This window comes from Lissotriton helveticus, chromosome 11, assembly GCF_964261635.1.
Source record: "Lissotriton helveticus chromosome 11, aLisHel1.1, whole genome shotgun sequence".
In the NCBI taxonomy this organism is placed as follows: domain Eukaryota; kingdom Metazoa; phylum Chordata; class Amphibia; order Caudata; family Salamandridae; genus Lissotriton; species Lissotriton helveticus.
The window spans coordinates 37,694,572-37,714,395 of record NC_136072.1 but is presented as its reverse complement, the minus strand read 5'-3'; the positions used below and the strand labels follow the sequence as shown (position 1 = coordinate 37,714,395).

Here is a 19,824-nt window from a genome sequence, read left to right as displayed (position 1 = left end):
TTTTCAGTGGTGGGCAGGTCTTCCCAAAAGGAAAATGAAGGCATGCGTCTGTACCTCTACTCAGAATGAACAATTAAAAGTGCTCACTTTTCACAAACCACTCAAACCTAAATATGTCTCCATTTTCTATCCAATATTTGCTTCATTGGGTTCAATTCATGATCCCAGTGTTGAGATCCACCTTTAGGGCTCTCTTTGTGCTTTATAAATTTACATAATCTTCCTCCAGCTGTTTCATGAAATAATTTATTTTTTCACCTTCTGGAAACTAATTCTTTTAATCAGGTTCTTATGCGAGATAGTTGCGCTTGGCTTTTGGAGGGAGGGGTTTCCCATCTTAAAAGGGTTAGTAAAGACATGTATGCGATTTGTCATCACACCCTCATGACTCATGAGAATGAAAAAATAGCAGAACAGCACGGCCAAACTTACTGCTTTGTAACGCATTGAAGGATGACTTTAAAAAAATTGCTGGGCTTTTGCTTATTTTGGGCTGACCATCCCCAGTACTGTATGTTTTCATTGTGAAGAGTGAACTGCAGTCAATGCTTTCACACCTAATCATTTGGAACTGCATTTTCTAAGAAATCATGCTGCTTACTTGTAATTGGCCATTGTATTTATCACGGTGGACAGTTTTATTTTTCAGATAAAACTTGGGAGGTACAAATGTACTGTTAAATTTCTAATAATGGTATTGACAACATCTTTCACAACAATAGCATAAACTCCATACCATGTCTTCAGGGACTCATCGCTTTATACACGTCATCTAACTCTTGCCTTAACACTCGCAGGAAAATTACTGGAAACTACAGCATCATTAATCAGAGATGTAAAATGCATAACTCCCATTTCCTCACCTGTGTATTCAACAATGACCATACTTTCCCCTCTCCAAGGGCTGCTTGCCACCAGGACAGAGACCACAAAGTTGTACACATTTCCTGGTGTTAGGGCGTTGATGAGCACAGACTCTGATTGAACCTCAATGGTCTTTGATGGTTCGCCCACGACTTCTATCAGATAGGAGCTCATGTTTCCCTCTGGAGGTAGCCAGCTCAGGAATACAGAATGTGTGGAGATATTGGTGGCACTTAGATTCCTCACTACATCTGGCACTGAAATGAAAAGACACAAGAGGTGAGATTACATTTGTATAACTGGAAATGGAAGCAATTATTGTGCTTTGCTGTTCAAAGTTCATTGCACTTGTCATGGAAGTGCAGGGTTATCCTTTAACATGTCTTCAAGCACTTGTTTCTTTAATGTCTTTCCATCTACCAATGTGCAGTCCAGGTCTTTGGCCCTGTCTTTCTTACTTCTTGATTCTCAAGATATTATTCTGCTAAGTGGGATCTCAGCCAGGGGATTACAGAGGTGCTCAATGGTACAGGTAGACCGGCCCGAATGTATCTGCCCAAGATTTGCCACAGGATTCTGATTATGAGTGACAGGCTGTCACAATAAGGCCAGCAATCCTCCGGCGACGCAAGGATAAATATGGGGCCACCAATAATTTAGTACTAATTTGCATGGACTTGAACACATAAAAGCTTTTATTTTTTACATCAAGTATGGCATATGCATTGCAAAGTTATGTGCCTTCAGTTGGGCCTATCAATTACTCAGTCGATTTCTTTATAATGCATCTCATTATTGCTTTGAGATGTGAAGATCCCATCATGTACAGTCTTTGACAGCTGCATTGGTTTCTCGTTAACAAGCATTTTATGTTTATTAGCTTTTAGTCTGCCATTCTTAAATTAAGGCTTCTAGCCTTATTGATCTTAATTATTGATTCTTGACATTAATCACAGAACACTCTGTTTGACCCTCCTCAGTCGCCCCATCTCAGTGTCCCAGGCCACAAGGTGAGTTTTCAGTGGTGGGCAGGTCTTCCCAAAAGGAAAATGTAGGCATGAATCTGTACCTCTACTCAGAATGAACACTTAAAAGTGCTCACTTTTCACAAAACACTCAAAGCTAAATATGCCTCCATTTTCTATCCAATATTTGCTTCAGTTTCAGTTTCAGTTCATGATCCCAGTGTTGAGATCCACCTTTGGGTCTCTCTTTGTGCTTTATAAATTTACATCAACTTCTTCCAGCTGTTTCATGAAATAATTTATTTTTTCGAATTCTGGAAACAAATTCTTTTAATCAGGTTCTTATGAGATTTAGTTGCGCTTGGCTTTTGGAGGAAGGGGGTTTCCATCTTAAAAGGGTTAGTAAAGAGATGTTTGTGATTTGTCATCATACCCTCATGACTCCTGAGAATGAAAAAATAGCAGAGCAGCATGGCCAGGCTTACTGCTTTGTAACTCATTGAAGGCTGACTTTTAAAAAATTGCTGGGGTTTTGCTGCTGTTAGGGCGTTGATGAGCAAAGACTCTGATTGCACCTCAATAGTCTTTGATGGTTCGCCCATGACTTCTATCAGATAGGAGCTCATGTTTCCCTCTGGAGGATGCCAGCTCAGGAATACAGAACGTGTGGTGATATTGGTGGCACTTAGATTCCTCACTACATCTGGCACTGAAATGAAAAGACACAAGGGGTGAGATTGCATTTGTATAACTGGAAATGGAAGTAATTATTGTGCCGTGCTGTTCAAAGTTCATTGCACTTGTCATGGAAGTGCAGCGTATCCTATAACATGTCTTCAAGCACTTGTATCTTTAATGAATTTGAATTGAATTTGAATTTAAAATACTTGTAGAGCGCAGCATTCCCCGTGCGGTTTCTTGGCGCTATGGAGGCAAAAATAGCAGTGGAGAGGCAATAACTACTGGTGCAATGAGGGGAGCAGTGAGGACAATTTACATAGGGAATGCCTGAGTGAATAAGAAGGTTTTAAGGTCTTTCCGGAAAAGAGAGTAGTGCTTGCCGACCGTAAGTGGTCGGGAAGGGAGTTCCAAAAAGTGGGTGCCAAAACAGAGAAGTTGGCCCCTCCCCACTTTTTGCGCTTGTAGCGGGGTACCTGCAGAAGTGATTGGGATGATGAGCGGAGCTCTCTGGCAGGGATATACTCCCTTATCAGAGAGATAATGAAGGCGGGAGCTGAGCCCTGGCGCACCTGGAATACCATGCAGCCAATTTTAAAAAGGGATCGCTCCCTGACAGGCAGCCAATGGAGCGCCTTCAATAAAGGAGTTGAGTGGTGGGAACGGGAAAGACTATACACTAATCGGGCCGCCTGGTTTTGGACCAGTTGGAGCTTACGGAGGCTATACGCCGGAATGCCGTTTTATAGGGCATTGGCGTAGTCCAGCCGGGAGATCACCAGGGCGGACATAATTTTTAGTGCCAGGGGAGAAAAGAAACGAGACGAGAGACAGTGCGAATAGTGCGGAGAGTGAGAAAGCAAGAAGAGACAACAGAGCTAATTTGTGAGTGTAAAGTGAGATGATTGTTCATTTTAATGCCTAAAGTCTTAACTATGGGAGAGGGAGTGGGAGGGGGACCAAAGGAGGAGGGCCAAAATAAAGAGTTCCAGGGACTGGAAGAACCACCCGTGAGAACCAACTCAGTTTTATCCGGGTTCAGCTTCAGATGGTTGTGGTTCATCCAGTCCCTGATAAAAATCATAATAGCCTGAAAGTTAGAAATAGAATGAGGAGATGAAGAGAGGTTGAAGATGAGCTGGAGGTCATCCGCATAGTTATATACGGTGACCTCCAGCTGCTGAAGTGGAAAAATTAGGGGATAGATATAAAGATTGAACAAAAGAGGAGAAAGAGAAGAACCCTGGGGAACACCACACGTGACCTTAAGTGGGGTGGCCGAGAAATCCCCCAACCGGACCGCCTGGGTGCGGTCCCTCAGGAAGGACGATAGCCAAACCAGGGCTCAGCCCCCGATTCCCGACGCTCTGACACGTGTAAGCAAGATGGAATGGTCCACCGTGTCAAAAGCGGCGGAGAGATCGAGGAGCACCAGGGCCTGGTGTTTGTTTTGGTCCATGCCCTCCCTGAGGTTGTCCAGGACCGACACCACGACGGACTCAGTGGAGTGCCTAGGCCGGAAGCCCGCCCGACAAGACGCCAGGCCCCCATTTGCTTCTACATGGGCGCTGAGTACCGATGTTACATGGCGCTCAAGCACCTTGCCCAAATAGGGCAGCAGTGAAATAGGGCGATAGTTGACTGGGGCAGATGGATCTGCACCAGGCTTCTTCAGAATAGGCACTATTGTAGCAGATTTGAGTGCTGGGATCACAACCCCCTGAGCAAGGGAACTGTTGAGAAAGGTGATCGGGGGTCGGGTGCAAACAGAGTAAATCTGTTGAAGAATACGGGCAGGGCAAATATCTGCCGGGGAGCCTGATTTTACCTTAGGAAGTATTGCCAAGAACACTTCTTCGGTGAGAGGGGGGATCGAGGAAAGGCAGCACTGGACAGTAGGAGGAAGGGGTTCAACAAAAGTCAAAGAAGGGGATGGAATATTGGCCTTGATGCTAATAATTTTTTCCGAAAAATAGGAATTCAACGAATCACATAGGGGCTGAGTGGGAGGGGGTTTGAGTGTAGCCCTGTCAGAAAAGGCTAGGTCGTGAATAATTGTGAAAATCTCCCTAGATTTATTCTCAGCCACCAGAATTTTTGCTGAAAAATAGGCAGTTTTGGCGTCTAGTATGGCTTTTTTGTAGTCGCTTAAAAGTGTGGTATAGTGTGTTTACAATAAAGGACAATAGTCCCTTCTCCATTGCCTCTCAGCCCGCCGAAGGGTCAGCTTTTTTTCTTTCAGATCTTCACTGAACCACCGATTTGACTCCTTAGTCCGTCTAGTTGAAATCCGACGTAGGGGGGCTACCAAGTCGCAGCCTCCAGCGAGCCAGGTGTTGATGGCTGTGGCTTGAGATGAAGAGGATAGGCCTGCCAAATTAGGTGAAGAGTTCAGGAGAGAAGAAGATAACGAAGGGAGGTCGACATGGTTCCACTTCCGCGCCCAGGTGTTTTTGGCAAGCGGGACCTTAGTTACAGGGTTGAGGTGGAGGGAAAAGGAGATTAGGGCATGATTTGACCAGGGACATGGGGACACAGACACGGAGGAAACAGAAATATTGAGAGACCAAACCTGGTCTAACACATGTCCGTGTGAGTGTGTCGGAACTTGCATGTGAGAGACAAAGTTCAGGGATTGAAGTGATTCTGTGAACTGTTTGGAAGAAGTACACTCAAGGGGGTCCGTGGGCCAATAGTTAAAGTCGCCTAACACTAGGACTGAGGCGTAATTGACTGCCAACGTGGCCAGTAAGTCCTGCAGGGCTGGAATAAACAAGTGTGAAGACTGGGGCGGGCAATACATTAGTAGACAGGTAAGCGGAGGAGAGAAAGTAAGAGAGCGAACCACAAGATGCTCAGTGGAGGTAATGAGAGGAGAGGGAAGAAGTTGAAAATTGTACTCAATGTAATGTATTTCAATTTACCAATGTGCAGTCCAGGTCTTTGGCCCTGCCTTTCTTAATTCTTGATTCTCAAGATATTAATCTGCTGAGTGAGAAATCAGCTGGGGGATTACTGAGGTGTTCAATGGTACAGATAGACCGGCCCAAATGTATCTGCCCAAAATTTGCCCCAGGATTCTGATTATGAGTGAGAGGCTGTCATAATAAGGCAGCAATCCTCCAGCGATGCAAGGATAAATATGGAGCTACCACTAATTTATTACTAATTTGCTCAGACTTGAACACATAAAAGCTTTTACTTTTCACATCAAGCATGGCATATGCATTGCAAAGTATGTGCCTTCAGTTGGGCCTATGAATTACTCAGTTGATTTCTTTATAATGCCCCTCATTATTGCTTTGAGATGTGAAGATCCCATCATGTACAGTCTTTGCCAGCTGCATTGGTTTCTCGTTAACAAGCACTTTATATTTATTGGCTTTCAGTCTGCCATTCTGAAATTAAGGCTACAAGCCTTATTGTTCTTAAATATTGATTCTTGACATTAATCACAGAACACTCTGTTCGACCCTCCTCAGCCGCCCCATCTCAGTGTCCCAGGCCACAAGGTGAGTTTTCAGTGGTGGGCAGGTCTTCCCAAAAGGAAAATGTAGGCATGAGTCTGTACCTCCACTCAGAATGAACACTTAAAAGTGCTCACTTTTCACAAACCACTCAATCCTAAATATGTCTCCATTTTCTATCCAATGTTTGCTTCAATGGGTTCAGTTCATGATCCCAGTGATGAGATCCACCTTTGCGTCTCTCTTCATGCTTTATAAATGTACATTAACTTCCTCCAGCTGTTTCATAAATAAATTATTTTTTCAACTTCTGGAAACTAACACTTTTAATCAGGTTACATTTGTATAACTGGAAATGAAAGCACATGTTGTGCCGTGCTGTTCAAAGTTCATTGCACTTGTCATGGACGTGCAGCGTATCCTTTAACATGTCTTCAAGCACTTGTATCTTTAATGTCTTTCCATCTACCAGTGTGCGGTCCAGGTATTTGGCCCTGACTTTCTTAATTCTTGATTCTCAAGAAATTATTCTGCTGAGTGAGAAATCAGCCGGGGGATTACCGAGGTGTTCAATGGTACAGATAGACCGGCCCAAAGGTATCTGCCAAAGATTTGCCCGAGGATTCTGATTATGAGTGACAGGCTTTCACAATAAGGCCAGCAATCCTCCAGCGATGCAAGGATAAATATGGGGCTACCACTAATTTAGTACTAATTTGCTCAGACTTGAACACATAAAAGCTTTTACTTTTCACATCAAGTATGGCATATGCATTGCAAAGTTATGTGCCTTCAGTTGGGCCTGTGAATTACTCAGTTGATTTCTTTATAATGTATCTCATCATTGCTTTGAGATGTGAAGATTCCATTATGTACAGTCTTTGACAGCTGCATTCGTTTCTCGTTAACAAGCACTTTATGTTTATTGGCTTTTAGTCTGCCATTCTTAAATTAAGGCTTCTAGCCTTATTGATCTTAATTATTGATTCTTGACATTAATCATAGAACACTCTGTTTGACCCTCCTCAGTCGCCCCATCTCAGTGTCCCAGGCCACAAGGTGAGTTTTCAGTGGTGGGCAGGTCTTCCCAAAAGGAAAATGTAGGCATGAGTCTGTACCTCTACTCAGAATGAACACTTAAAAGTGCTCACTTTTCACAAACCACTCAAAGCTAAATATGCCTCCATTTTCTATCCAATATTTGCTTCAGTTTCAGTTTCAGTTCATGATCCCAGTGTTGAGATCCACCTTTGGGTCTCTCTTTGTGCTTTATAAATTTACATCAACTTCTTCCAGCTGTTTCATGAAATAATTTATTTTTTCGAATTCTGGAAACAAATTCTTTTAATCAGGTTGTTATGAGATTTAGTTGCGCTTGGCTTTTGGAGGAAGGGGGTTCCCATCTTAAAAGGGTTAGTAAAGAGATGTTTGTGATTTTTCATCATACCCTCATGACTCCTGAGAATGAAAAAATAGCAGAGCAGCATGGCCAGGCTTACTGCTTTGTAACTCATTGAAGGCTGACTTTTAAAAAATTGCTGGGGTTTTGCTGCTGTTAGGGCGTTGATGAGCAAAGACTCTGATTGCACCTCAATAGTCTTTGATGGTTCGCCCATGACTTCTATCAGATAGGAGCTCATGTTTCCCTCTGGAGGATGCCAGCTCAGGAATACAGAACGTGTGGTGATATTGGTGGCACTTAGATTCCTCACTACATCTGGCACTGAAATGAAAAGACACAAGGGGTGAGATTGCATTTGTATAACTGGAAATGGAAGTAATTATTGTGCCGTGCTGTTCAAAGTTCATTGCACTTGTCATGGAAGTGCAGCGTATCCTTTAACATGTCTTAAAGCACTTGTATCTTTAATGAATTTGAATTGAATTTGAATTTAAAATACTTGTAGAGCGCAGCATTCCCCGTGCGGTTTCTTGGCGCTATGGAGGCAAAAATAGCAGTGGAGAGGCAATAACTACTGGTGCAATGAGGGGAGCAGTGAGGACAATTTACATAGGGAATGCCTGAGTGAATAAGAAGGTTTTAAGGTCTTTCCGGAAAAGAGAGTAGTGCTTGCCGACCGTAAGTGGTCGGGAAGGGAGTTCCAAAAAGTGGGTACCAAAACAGAGAAGTTGGCCCCTCCCCACTTTTTGCGCTTGTAGCGGGGTACCTGCAGAAGTGATTGGGATGATGAGCGGAGCTCTCTGGCAGGGATATACTCCCTTATCAGAGAGATAATGAAGGCGGGAGCTGAGCCCTGGCGCACCTGGAATACCATGCAGCCAATTTTAAAAAGGGATCGCTCCCTGACAGGCAGCCAATGGAGCGCCTTCAATAAAGGAGTTGAGTGGTGGGAACGGGAAAGACTATACACTAATCGGGCCGCCTGGTTTTGGACCAGTTGGAGCTTACGGAGGCTATACGCCGGAATGCCGTTTTATAGGGCATTGGCGTAGTCCAGCCGGGAGATCACCAGGGCGGACATAATTTTTAGTGCCAGGGGAGAAAAGAAACGAGACGAGAGACAGTGCGAATAGTGCGGAGAGTGAGAAAGCAAGAAGAGACAACAGAGCTAATTTGTGAGTGTAAAGTGAGATGATTGTTCATTTTAATGCCTAAAGTCTTAACTATGGGAGAGGGAGTGGGAGGGGGACCAAAGGAGGAGGGCCAAAATAAAGAGTTCCAGGGACTGGAAGAACCACCCGTGAGAACCAACTCAGTTTTATCCGGGTTCAGCTTCAGATGGTTGTGGTTCATCCAGTCCCTGATAAAAATCATAATAGCCTGAAAGTTAGAAATAGAATGAGGAGATGAAGAGAGGTTGAAGATGAGCTGGAGGTCATCCGCATAGTTATATACGGTGACCTCCAGCTGCTGAAGTGGAAAAATTAGGGGATAGATATAAAGATTGAACAAAAGAGGAGAAAGAGAAGAACCCTGGGGAACACCACACGTGACCTTAAGTGGGGTGGCCGAGAAATCCCCCAACCGGACCGCCTGGGTGCGGTCCCTCAGGAAGGACGATAGCCAAACCAGGGCTCAGCCCCCGATTCCCGACGCTCTGACACGTGTAAGCAAGATGGAATGGTCCACCGTGTCAAAAGCGGCGGAGAGATCGAGGAGCACCAGGGCCTGGTGTTTGTTTTGGTCCATGCCCTCCCTGAGGTTGTCCAGGACCGACACCACGACGGACTCAGTGGAGTGCCTAGGCCGGAAGCCCGCCCGACAAGACGCCAGGCCCCCATTTGCTTCTACATGGGCGCTGAGTACCGATGTTACATGGCGCTCAAGCACCTTGCCCAAATAGGGCAGCAGTGAAATAGGGCGATAGTTGACTGGGGCAGATGGATCTGCACCAGGCTTCTTCAGAATAGGCACTATTGTAGCAGATTTGAGTGCTGGGATCACAACCCCCTGAGCAAGGGAACTGTTGAGAAAGGTGATCGGGGGTCGGGTGCAAACAGAGTAAATCTGTTGAAGAATACGGGCAGGGCAAATATCTGCCGGGGAGCCTGATTTTACCTTAGGAAGTATTGCCAAGAACACTTCTTCGGTGAGAGGGGGGATCGAGGAAAGGCAGCACTGGACAGTAGGAGGAAGGGGTTCAACAAAAGTCAAAGAAGGGGATGGAATATTGGCCTTGATGTTAATAATTTTTTCGGAAAAATAGGAATTCAACGAATCACATAGGGGCTGAGTGGGAGGGGGTTTGAGTGTAGCCCTGTCAGAAAAGGCTAGGTCGTGAATAATTGTGAAAATCTCCCTAGATTTATTCTCAGCCACCAGAATTTTTGCTGAAAAATAGGCAGTTTTGGCGTCTAGTATGGCTTTTTTGTAGTCGCTTAAAAGTGTGGTATAGTGTGTTTACAATAATGGACAATAGTCCCTTCTCCATTGCCTCTCAGCCCGCCGAAGGGTCAGCTTTTTTTCTTTCAGATCTTCACTGAACCACCGATTTGACTCCTTAGTCCGTCTAGTTGAAATCCGACGTAGGGGGACTACCAAGTCGCAGCCTCCAGCGAGCCAGGTGTTGATGGCTGTGGCTTGAGATGAAGAGGATAGGCCTGCCAAATTAGGTGAAGAGTTCAGGAGAGAAGAAGATAACGAAGGGAGGTCGACATGGTTCCACTTCCGCGCCCAGGTGTTTTTGGCAAGCGGGACCTTAGTTACAGGGTTGAGGTGGAGGGAAAAGGAGATTAGGGCATGATTTGACCAGGGACATGGGGACACAGACACGGAGGAAACAGAAATATTGAGAGACCAAACCTGGTCTAACACATGTCCGTGTGAGTGTGTCGGAACTTGTATGTGAGAGACAAAGTTCAGGGATTGAAGTGATTCTGTGAACTGTTTGGAAGAAGTACACTCAAGGGGGTCCGTGGGCCAATAGTTAAAGTCGCCTAACACTAGGACTGAGGCGTAATTGACTGCCAACATGGCCAGTAAGTCCTGCAGGGCTGGAATAAACAAGTGTGAAGACTGGGGCGGGCAATACATTAGTAGACAGGTAAGCGGAGGAGAGAAAGTAAGAGCGCGAACCACAAGATGCTCAGTGGAGGTAATGAGAGGAGAGGGAAGAAGTTGAAAATTGTACTCAATGTAATGTATTTCAATTTACCAATGTGCAGTCCAGGTCTTTGGCCCTGCCTTTCTTAATTCTTGCTTCTCAAGATATTAATCTGCTGAGTGAGAAATCAGCCGGGGGATTACTGAGGTGTTCAATGGTACAGATAGACCGGCCCAAATGTATCTGCCCAAAATTTGCCCCAGGATTCTGATTATGAGTGAGAGGCTGTCATAATAAGGCAGCAATCCTCCAGCGATGCAAGGATAAATATGGAGCTACCACTAATTTATTACTAATTTGCTCAGACTTGAACACATAAAAGCTTTTACTTTTCACATCAAGCATGGCATATGCATTGCAAAGTATGTGCCTTCAGTTGGGCCTATGAATTACTCAGTTGATTTCTTTATAATGCCCCTCATTATTGCTTTGAGATGTGAAGATCCCATCATGTACAGTCTTTGCCAGCTGCATTGGTTTCTCGTTAACAAGCACTTTATATTTATTGGCTTTCAGTCTGCCATTCTGAAATTAAGGCTACAAGCCTTATTGTTCTTAAATATTGATTCTTGACATTAATCACAGAACACTCTGTTCGACCCTCCTCAGCCGCCCCATCTCAGTGTCCCAGGCCACAAGGTGAGTTTTCAGTGGTGGGCAGGTCTTCCCAAAAGGAAAATGTAGGCATGAGTCTGTACCTCCACTCAGAATGAACACTTAAAAGTGCTCACTTTTCACAAACCACTCAATCCTAAATATGTCTCCATTTTCTATCCAATGTTTGCTTCAATGGGTTCAGTTCATGATCCCAGTGATGAGATCCACCTTTGCGTCTCTCTTCATGCTTTATAAATGTACATTAACTTCCTCCAGCTGTTTCATAAATAAATTATTTTTTCAACTTCTGGAAACTAACACTTTTAATCAGGTTACATTTGTATAACTGGAAATGAAAGCACATGTTGTGCCGTGCTGTTCAAAGTTCATTGCACTTGTCATGGACGTGCAGCGTATCCTTTAACATGTCTTCAAGCACTTGTATCTTTAATGTCTTTCCATCTACCAGTGTGCGGTCCAGGTATTTGGCCCTGACTTTCTTAATTCTTGATTCTCAAGAAATTATTCTGCTGAGTGAGAAATCAGCCGGGGGATTACCGAGGTGTTCAATGGTACAGATAGACCGGCCCAAACGTATGTGCCAAAGATTTGCCCGAGGATTCTGATTATGAGTGACAGGCTTTCACAATAAGGCCAGCAATCCTCCAGCGATGCAAGGATAAATATGGGGCTACCACTAATTTAGTACTAATTTGCTCAGACTTGAACACATAAAAGCTTTTACTTTTCACATCAAGTATGGCATATGCATTGCAAAGTTATGTGCCTTCAGTTGGGCCTGTGAATTACTCAGTTGATTTCTTTATAATGTATCTCATCATTGCTTTGAGATGTGAAGATTCCATTATGTACAGTCTTTGACAGCTGCATTCGTTTCTCGTTAACAAGCACTTTATGTTTATTGGCTTTTAGTCTGCCATTCTTAAATTAAGGCTTCTAGCCTTATTGATCTTAATTATTGATTCTTGACATTAATCATAGAACACTCTGTTTGACCCTCCTCAGTCGCCCCATCTCAGTGTCCCAGGCCACAAGGTGAGTTTTCAGTGGTGGGCAGGTCTTCCCAAAAGGAAAATGTAGGCATGAGTCTGTACCTCTACTCAGAATGAACACTTAAAAGTGCTCACTTTTCACAAACCACTCAAAGCTAAATATGCCTCCATTTTCTATCCAATATTTGCTTCAGTTTCAGTTTCAGTTCATGATCCCAGTGTTGAGATCCACCTTTGGGTCTCTCTTTGTGCTTTATAAATTTACATCAACTTCTTCCAGCTGTTTCATGAAATAATTTATTTTTTCGAATTCTGGAAACAAATTCTTTTAATCAGGTTCTTATGAGATTTAGTTGCGCTTGGCTTTTGGAGGAAGGGGGTTCCCATCTTAAAAGGGTTAGTAAAGAGATGTTTGTGATTTTTCATCATACCCTCATGACTCCTGAGAATGAAAAAATAGCAGAGCAGCATGGCCAGGCTTACTGCTTTGTAACTCATTGAAGGCTGACTTTTAAAAAATTGCTGGGGTTTTGCTGCTGTTAGGGCGTTGATGAGCAAAGACTCTGATTGCACCTTAATAGTCTTTGATGGTTCGCCCATGACTTCTATCAGATAGGAGCTCATGTTTCCCTCTGGAGGTTGCCAGCTCAGGAATACAGAATGTGTGGAGATATTGGTGGCACTTAGATTCCTCACTACATCTGGCACTGAAATGAAAAGACACAAGGGGTGAGATTGCATTTGTATAACTGGAAATGGAAGTAATTATTGTGCCGTGCTGTTCAAAGTTCATTGCACTTGTCATGGAAGTGCAGCGTATCCTTTAACATGTCTTAAAGCACTTGTATCTTTAATGAATTTGAATTGAATTTGAATTTAAAATACTTGTAGAGCGCAGCATTCCCCGTGCGGTTTCTTGGCGCTATGGAGGCAAAAATAGCAGTGGAGAGGCAATAACTACTGGTGCAATGAGGGGAGCAGTGAGGACAATTTACATAGGGAATGCCTGAGTGAATAAGAAGGTTTTAAGGTCTTTCCGGAAAAGAGAGTAGTGCTTGCCGACCGTAAGTGGTCGGGAAGGGAGTTCCAAAAAGTGGGTACCAAAACAGAGAAGTTGGCCCCTCCCCACTTTTTGCGCTTGTAGCGGGGTACCTGCAGAAGTGATTGGGATGATGAGCGGAGCTCTCTGGCAGGGATATACTCCCTTATCAGAGAGATAATGAAGGCGGGAGCTGAGCCCTGGCGCACCTGGAATACCATGCAGCCAATTTTAAAAAGGGATCGCTCCCTGACAGGCAGCCAATGGAGCGCCTTCAATAAAGGAGTTGAGTGGTGGGAACGGGAAAGACTATACACTAATCGGGCCGCCTGGTTTTGGACCAGTTGGAGCTTCCGGAGGCTATACGCCGGAATGCCGTTTTATAGGGCATTGGCGTAGTCCAGCCGGGAGATCACCAGGGCGGACATAATTTTTAGTGCCAGGGGAGAAAAGAAACGAGACGAGAGACAGTGCGAATAGTGCGGAGAGTGAGAAAGCAAGAAGAGACAACAGAGCTAATTTGTGAGTGTAAAGTGAGATGATTGTTCATTTTAATGCCTAAAGTCTTAACTATGGGAGAGGGAGTGGGAGGGGGACCAAAGGAGGAGGGCCAAAATAAAGAGTTCCAGGGACTGGAAGAACCACCCGTGAGAACCAACTCAGTTTTATCCGGGTTCAGCTTCAGATGGTTGTGGTTCATCCAGTCCCTGATAAAAATCATAATAGCCTGAAAGTTAGAAATAGAATGAGGAGATGAAGAGAGGTTGAAGATGAGCTGGAGGTCATCCGCATAGTTATATACGGTGACCTCCAGCTGCTGAAGTGGAAAAATTAGGGGATAGATATAAAGATTGAACAAAAGAGGAGAAAGAGAAGAACCCTGGGGAACACCACACGTGACCTTAAGTGGGGTGGCCGAGAAATCCCCCAACCGGACCGCCTGGGTGCGGTCCCTCAGGAAGGACGATAGCCAAACCAGGGCTCAGCCCCCGATTCCCGACGCTCTGACACGTGTAAGCAAGATGGAATGGTCCACCGTGTCAAAAGCGGCGGAGAGATCGAGGAGCACCAGGGCCTGGTGTTTGTTTTGGTCCATGCCCTCCCTGAGGTTGTCCAGGACCGACACCACGACGGACTCAGTGGAGTGCCTAGGCCGGAAGCCCGCCCGACAAGACGCCAGGCCCCCATTTGCTTCTACATGGGCGCTGAGTACCGATGTTACATGGCGCTCAAGCACCTTGCCCAAATAGGGCAGCAGTGAAATAGGGCGATAGTTGACTGGGGCAGATGGATCTGCACCAGGCTTCTTCAGAATAGGCACTATTGTAGCAGATTTGAGTGCTGGGATCACAACCCCCTGAGCAAGGGAACTGTTGAGAAAGGTGATCGGGGGTCGGGTGCAAACAGAGTAAATCTGTTGAAGAATACGGGCAGGGCAAATATCTGCCGGGGAGCCTGATTTTACCTTAGGAAGTATTGCCAAGAACACTTCTTCGGTGAGAGGGGGGATCGAGGAAAGGCAGCACTGGACAGTAGGAGGAAGGGGTTCAACAAAAGTCAAAGAAGGGGATGGAATATTGGCCTTGATGTTAATAATTTTTTCGGAAAAATAGGAATTCAACGAATCACATAGGGGCTGAGTGGGAGGGGGTTTGAGTGTAGCCCTGTCAGAAAAGGCTAGGTCGTGAATAATTGTGAAAATCTCCCTAGATTTATTCTCAGCCACCAGAATTTTTGCTGAAAAATAGGCAGTTTTGGCGTCTAGTATGGCTTTTTTGTAGTCGCTTAAAAGTGTGGTATAGTGTGTTTACAATAATGGACAATAGTCCCTTCTCCATTGCCTCTCAGCCCGCCGAAGGGTCAGCTTTTTTTCTTTCAGATCTTCACTGAACCACCGATTTGACTCCTTAGTCCGTCTAGTTGAAATCCGACGTAGGGGGACTACCAAGTCGCAGCCTCCAGCGAGCCAGGTGTTGATGGCTGTGGCTTGAGATGAAGAGGATAGGCCTGCCAAATTAGGTGAAGAGTTCAGGAGAGAAGAAGATAACGAAGGGAGGTCGACATGGTTCCACTTCCGCGCCCAGGTGTTTTTGGCAAGCGGGACCTTAGTTACAGGGTTGAGGTGGAGGGAAAAGGAGATTAGGGCATGATTTGACCAGGGACATGGGGACACAGACACGGAGGAAACAGAAATATTGAGAGACCAAACCTGGTCTAACACATGTCCGTGTGAGTGTGTCGGAACTTGTATGTGAGAGACAAAGTTCAGGGATTGAAGTGATTCTGTGAACTGTTTGGAAGAAGTACACTCAAGGGGGTCCGTGGGCCAATAGTTAAAGTCGCCTAACACTAGGACTGAGGCGTAATTGACTGCCAACATGGCCAGTAAGTCCTGCAGGGCTGGAATAAACAAGTGTGAAGACTGGGGCGGGCAATACATTAGTAGACAGGTAAGCGGAGGAGAGAAAGTAAGAGCGCGAACCACAAGATGCTCAGTGGAGGTAATGAGAGGAGAGGGAAGAAGTTGAAAATTGTACTCAATGTAATGTATTTCAATTTACCAATGTGCAGTCCAGGTCTTTGGCCCTGCCTTTCTTAATTCTTGCTTCTCAAGATATTAATCTGCTGAGTGAGAAATCAGCCGGGGGATTACTGAGGTGTTCAATGGTACAGATAGACCGGCCCAAATGTATCTGCCCAAAATTTGCCCCAGGATTCTGATTATGAGTGAGAGGCTGTCATAATAAGGCAGCAATCCTCCAGCGATGCAAGGATAAATATGGAGCTACCACTAATTTATTACTAATTTGCTCAGACTTGAACACATAAAAGCTTTTACTTTTCACATCAAGCATGGCATATGCATTGCAAAGTATGTGCCTTCAGTTGGGCCTATGAATTACTCAGTTGATTTCTTTATAATGCCCCTCATTATTGCTTTGAGATGTGAAGATCCCATCATGTACAGTCTTTGCCAGCTGCATTGGTTTCTCGTTAACAAGCACTTTATATTTATTGGCTTTCAGTCTGCCATTCTGAAATTAAGGCTACAAGCCTTATTGTTCTTAAATATTGATTCTTGACATTAATCACAGAACACTCTGTTCGACCCTCCTCAGCCGCCCCATCTCAGTGTCCCAGGCCACAAGGTGAGTTTTCAGTGGTGGGCAGGTCTTCCCAAAAGGAAAATGTAGGCATGAGTCTGTACCTCCACTCAGAATGAACACTTAAAAGTGCTCACTTTTCACAAACCACTCAATCCTAAATATGTCTCCATTTTCTATCCAATGTTTGCTTCAATGGGTTCAGTTCATGATCCCAGTGATGAGATCCACCTTTGCGTCTCTCTTCATGCTTTATAAATGTACATTAACTTCCTCCAGCTGTTTCATAAATAAATTATTTTTTCAACTTCTGGAAACTAACACTTTTAATCAGGTTACATTTGTATAACTGGAAATGAAAGCACATGTTGTGCCGTGCTGTTCAAAGTTCATTGCACTTGTCATGGACGTGCAGCGTATCCTTTAACATGTCTTCAAGCACTTGTATCTTTAATGTCTTTCCATCTACCAGTGTGCGGTCCAGGTATTTGGCCCTGACTTTCTTAATTCTTGATTCTCAAGAAATTATTCTGCTGAGTGAGAAATCAGCCGGGGGATTACCGAGGTGTTCAATGGTACAGATAGACCGGCCCAAACGTATGTGCCAAAGATTTGCCCGAGGATTCTGATTATGAGTGACAGGCTTTCACAATAAGGCCAGCAATCCTCCAGCGATGCAAGGATAAATATGGGGCTACCACTAATTTAGTACTAATTTGCTCAGACTTGAACACATAAAAGCTTTTACTTTTCACATCAAGTATGGCATATGCATTGCAAAGTTATGTGCCTTCAGTTGGGCCTGTGAATTACTCAGTTGATTTCTTTATAATGTATCTCATCATTGCTTTGAGATGTGAAGATTCCATTATGTACAGTCTTTGACAGCTGCATTCGTTTCTCGTTAACAAGCACTTTATGTTTATTGGCTTTTAGTCTGCCATTCTTAAATTAAGGCTTCTAGCCTTATTGATCTTAATTATTGATTCTTGACATTAATCATAGAACACTCTGTTTGACCCTCCTCAGTCGCCCCATCTCAGTGTCCCAGGCCACAAGGTGAGTTTTCAGTGGTGGGCAGGTCTTCCCAAAAGGAAAATGTAGGCATGAGTCTGTACCTCTACTCAGAATGAACACTTAAAAGTGCTCACTTTTCACAAACCACTCAAAGCTAAATATGCCTCCATTTTCTATCCAATATTTGCTTCAGTTTCAGTTTCAGTTCATGATCCCAGTGTTGAGATCCACCTTTGGGTCTCTCTTTGTGCTTTATAAATTTACATCAACTTCTTCCAGCTGTTTCATGAAATAATTTATTTTTTCGAATTCTGGAAACAAATTCTTTTAATCAGGTTCTTATGAGATTTAGTTGCGCTTGGCTTTTGGAGGAAGGGGGTTCCCATCTTAAAAGGGTTAGTAAAGAGATGTTTGTGATTTTTCATCATACCCTCATGACTCCTGAGAATGAAAAAATAGCAGAGCAGCATGGCCAGGCTTACTGCTTTGTAACTCATTGAAGGCTGACTTTTAAAAAATTGCTGGGGTTTTGCTGCTGTTAGGGCGTTGATGAGCAAAGACTCTGATTGCACCTTAATAGTCTTTGATGGTTCGCCCATGACTTCTATCAGATAGGAGCTCATGTTTCCCTCTGGAGGTTGCCAGCTCAGGAATACAGAATGTGTGGAGATATTGGTGGCACTTAGATTCCTCACTACATCTGGCACTGAAATGAAAAGACACAAGGGGTGAGATTGCATTTGTATAACTGGAAATGGAAGTAATTATTGTGCCGTGCTGTTCAAAGTTCATTGCACTTGTCATGGAAGTGCAGCGTATCCTTTAACATGTCTTAAAGCACTTGTATCTTTAATGAATTTGAATTGAATTTGAATTTAAAATACTTGTAGAGCGCAGCATTCCCCGTGCGGTTTCTTGGCGCTATGGAGGCAAAAATAGCAGTGGAGAGGCAATAACTACTGGTGCAATGAGGGGAGCAGTGAGGACAATTTACATAGGGAATGCCTGAGTGAATAAGAAGGTTTTAAGGTCTTTCCGGAAAAGAGAGTAGTGCTTGCCGACCGTAAGTGGTCGGGAAGGGAGTTCCAAAAAGTGGGTACCAAAACAGAGAAGTTGGCCCCTCCCCACTTTTTGCGCTTGTAGCGGGGTACCTGCAGAAGTGATTGGGATGATGAGCGGAGCTCTCTGGCAGGGATATACTCCCTTATCAGAGAGATAATGAAGGCGGGAGCTGAGCCCTGGCGCACCTGGAATACCATGCAGCCAATTTTAAAAAGGGATCGCTCCCTGACAGGCAGCCAATGGAGCGCCTTCAATAAAGGAGTTGAGTGGTGGGAACGGGAAAGACTATACACTAATCGGGCCGCCTGGTTTTGGACCAGTTGGAGCTTCCGGAGGCTATACGCCGGAATGCCGTTTTATAGGGCATGGGCGTAGTCCAGCCGGGAGATCACCAGGGCGGACATAATTTTTAGTGCCAGGGGAGAAAAGAAACGAGACGAGAGACAGTGCGAATAGTGCGGAGAGTGAGAAAGCAAGAAGAGACAACAGAGCTAATTTGTGAGTGTAAAGTGAGATGATTGTTCATTTTAATGCCTAAAGTCTTAACTATGGGAGAGGGAGTGGGAGGGGGACCAAAGGAGGAGGGCCAAAATAAAGAGTTCCAGGGACTGGAAGAACCACCCGTGAGAACCAACTCAGTTTTATCCGGGTTCAGCTTCAGATGGTTGTGGTTCATCCAGTCCCTGATAAAAATCATAATAGCCTGAAAGTTAGAAATAGAGGGCCCGATTCACAGAACTAACTCAAGAGAAAATCCTAAACTTACTACTTTTGGTATTCACAGAAGTTAGGATTCTGTCTTAAGTTTGTCTTAAGACAGACTTAAGACAGACTTAAGACAAAATCCTAACCTAAGTCTGTCTTAAGTCGGTCTTAAGTCTGTCTTAAGACAAAATCCTAACTTCTGTGAATACCAAAAGTAGTAAGTTTAGGATTTTGTCTCAAGTTAGTTCTGTGAATCGGGCCCAGAATGAGGAGATGAAGAGAGGTTGAAGATGAGCTGGAGGTCATCCGCATAGTTATATACGGTGACCTCCAGCTGCTGAAGTGGAAAAATTAGGGGATAGATATAAAGATTGAACAAAAGAGGAGAAAGAGAAGAACCCTGGGGAACACCACACGTGACCTTAAGTGGGGTGGCCGAGAAATACCCCAACCGGACCGCCTGGGTGCGGTCCCTCAGGAAGGACGATAGCCAAACCAGGGCTCAGCCCCCGATTCCCGACGCTCTGACACGTGTAAGCAAGATGGAATGGTCCACCGTGTCAAAAGCGGCGGAGAGATCGAGGAGCACCAGGGCCTGGTGTTTGTTTTGGTCCATGCCCTCCCTGAGGTTGTCCAGGACCGACACCACGACGGACTCAGTGGAGTGCCTAGGCCGGAAGCCCGCCCGACAAGACGCCAGACCCCCATTTGCTTCTACATGGGCGCTGAGTACCGATGTTACATGGCG

At 44.7% G+C, this 19,824-nt stretch overlaps 1 protein-coding gene across 1 annotated transcript in view; it reads right to left on the bottom strand.

The window, feature by feature from the left end:
* LOC144792178 (tenascin-X-like) overlaps positions 1-19,824 on the bottom strand; it is a 567,777-nt gene that overhangs the window by 12,991 nt on the left and 534,962 nt on the right. The window contains exons 17-22 of the mRNA XM_078667078.1: positions 17,740-18,015; positions 12,581-12,856; positions 7,422-7,697; positions 2,355-2,538; positions 1,383-1,440; positions 864-1,104 (exon numbers count right to left, since the gene is read on the bottom strand). Coding sequence (XP_078523204.1) covers positions 864-1,104; positions 1,383-1,440; positions 2,355-2,538; positions 7,422-7,697; positions 12,581-12,856; positions 17,740-18,015 — 1,311 coding nt within the window. The remainder of the gene's footprint in view (positions 1-863; positions 1,105-1,382; positions 1,441-2,354; positions 2,539-7,421; positions 7,698-12,580; positions 12,857-17,739; positions 18,016-19,824) is intronic.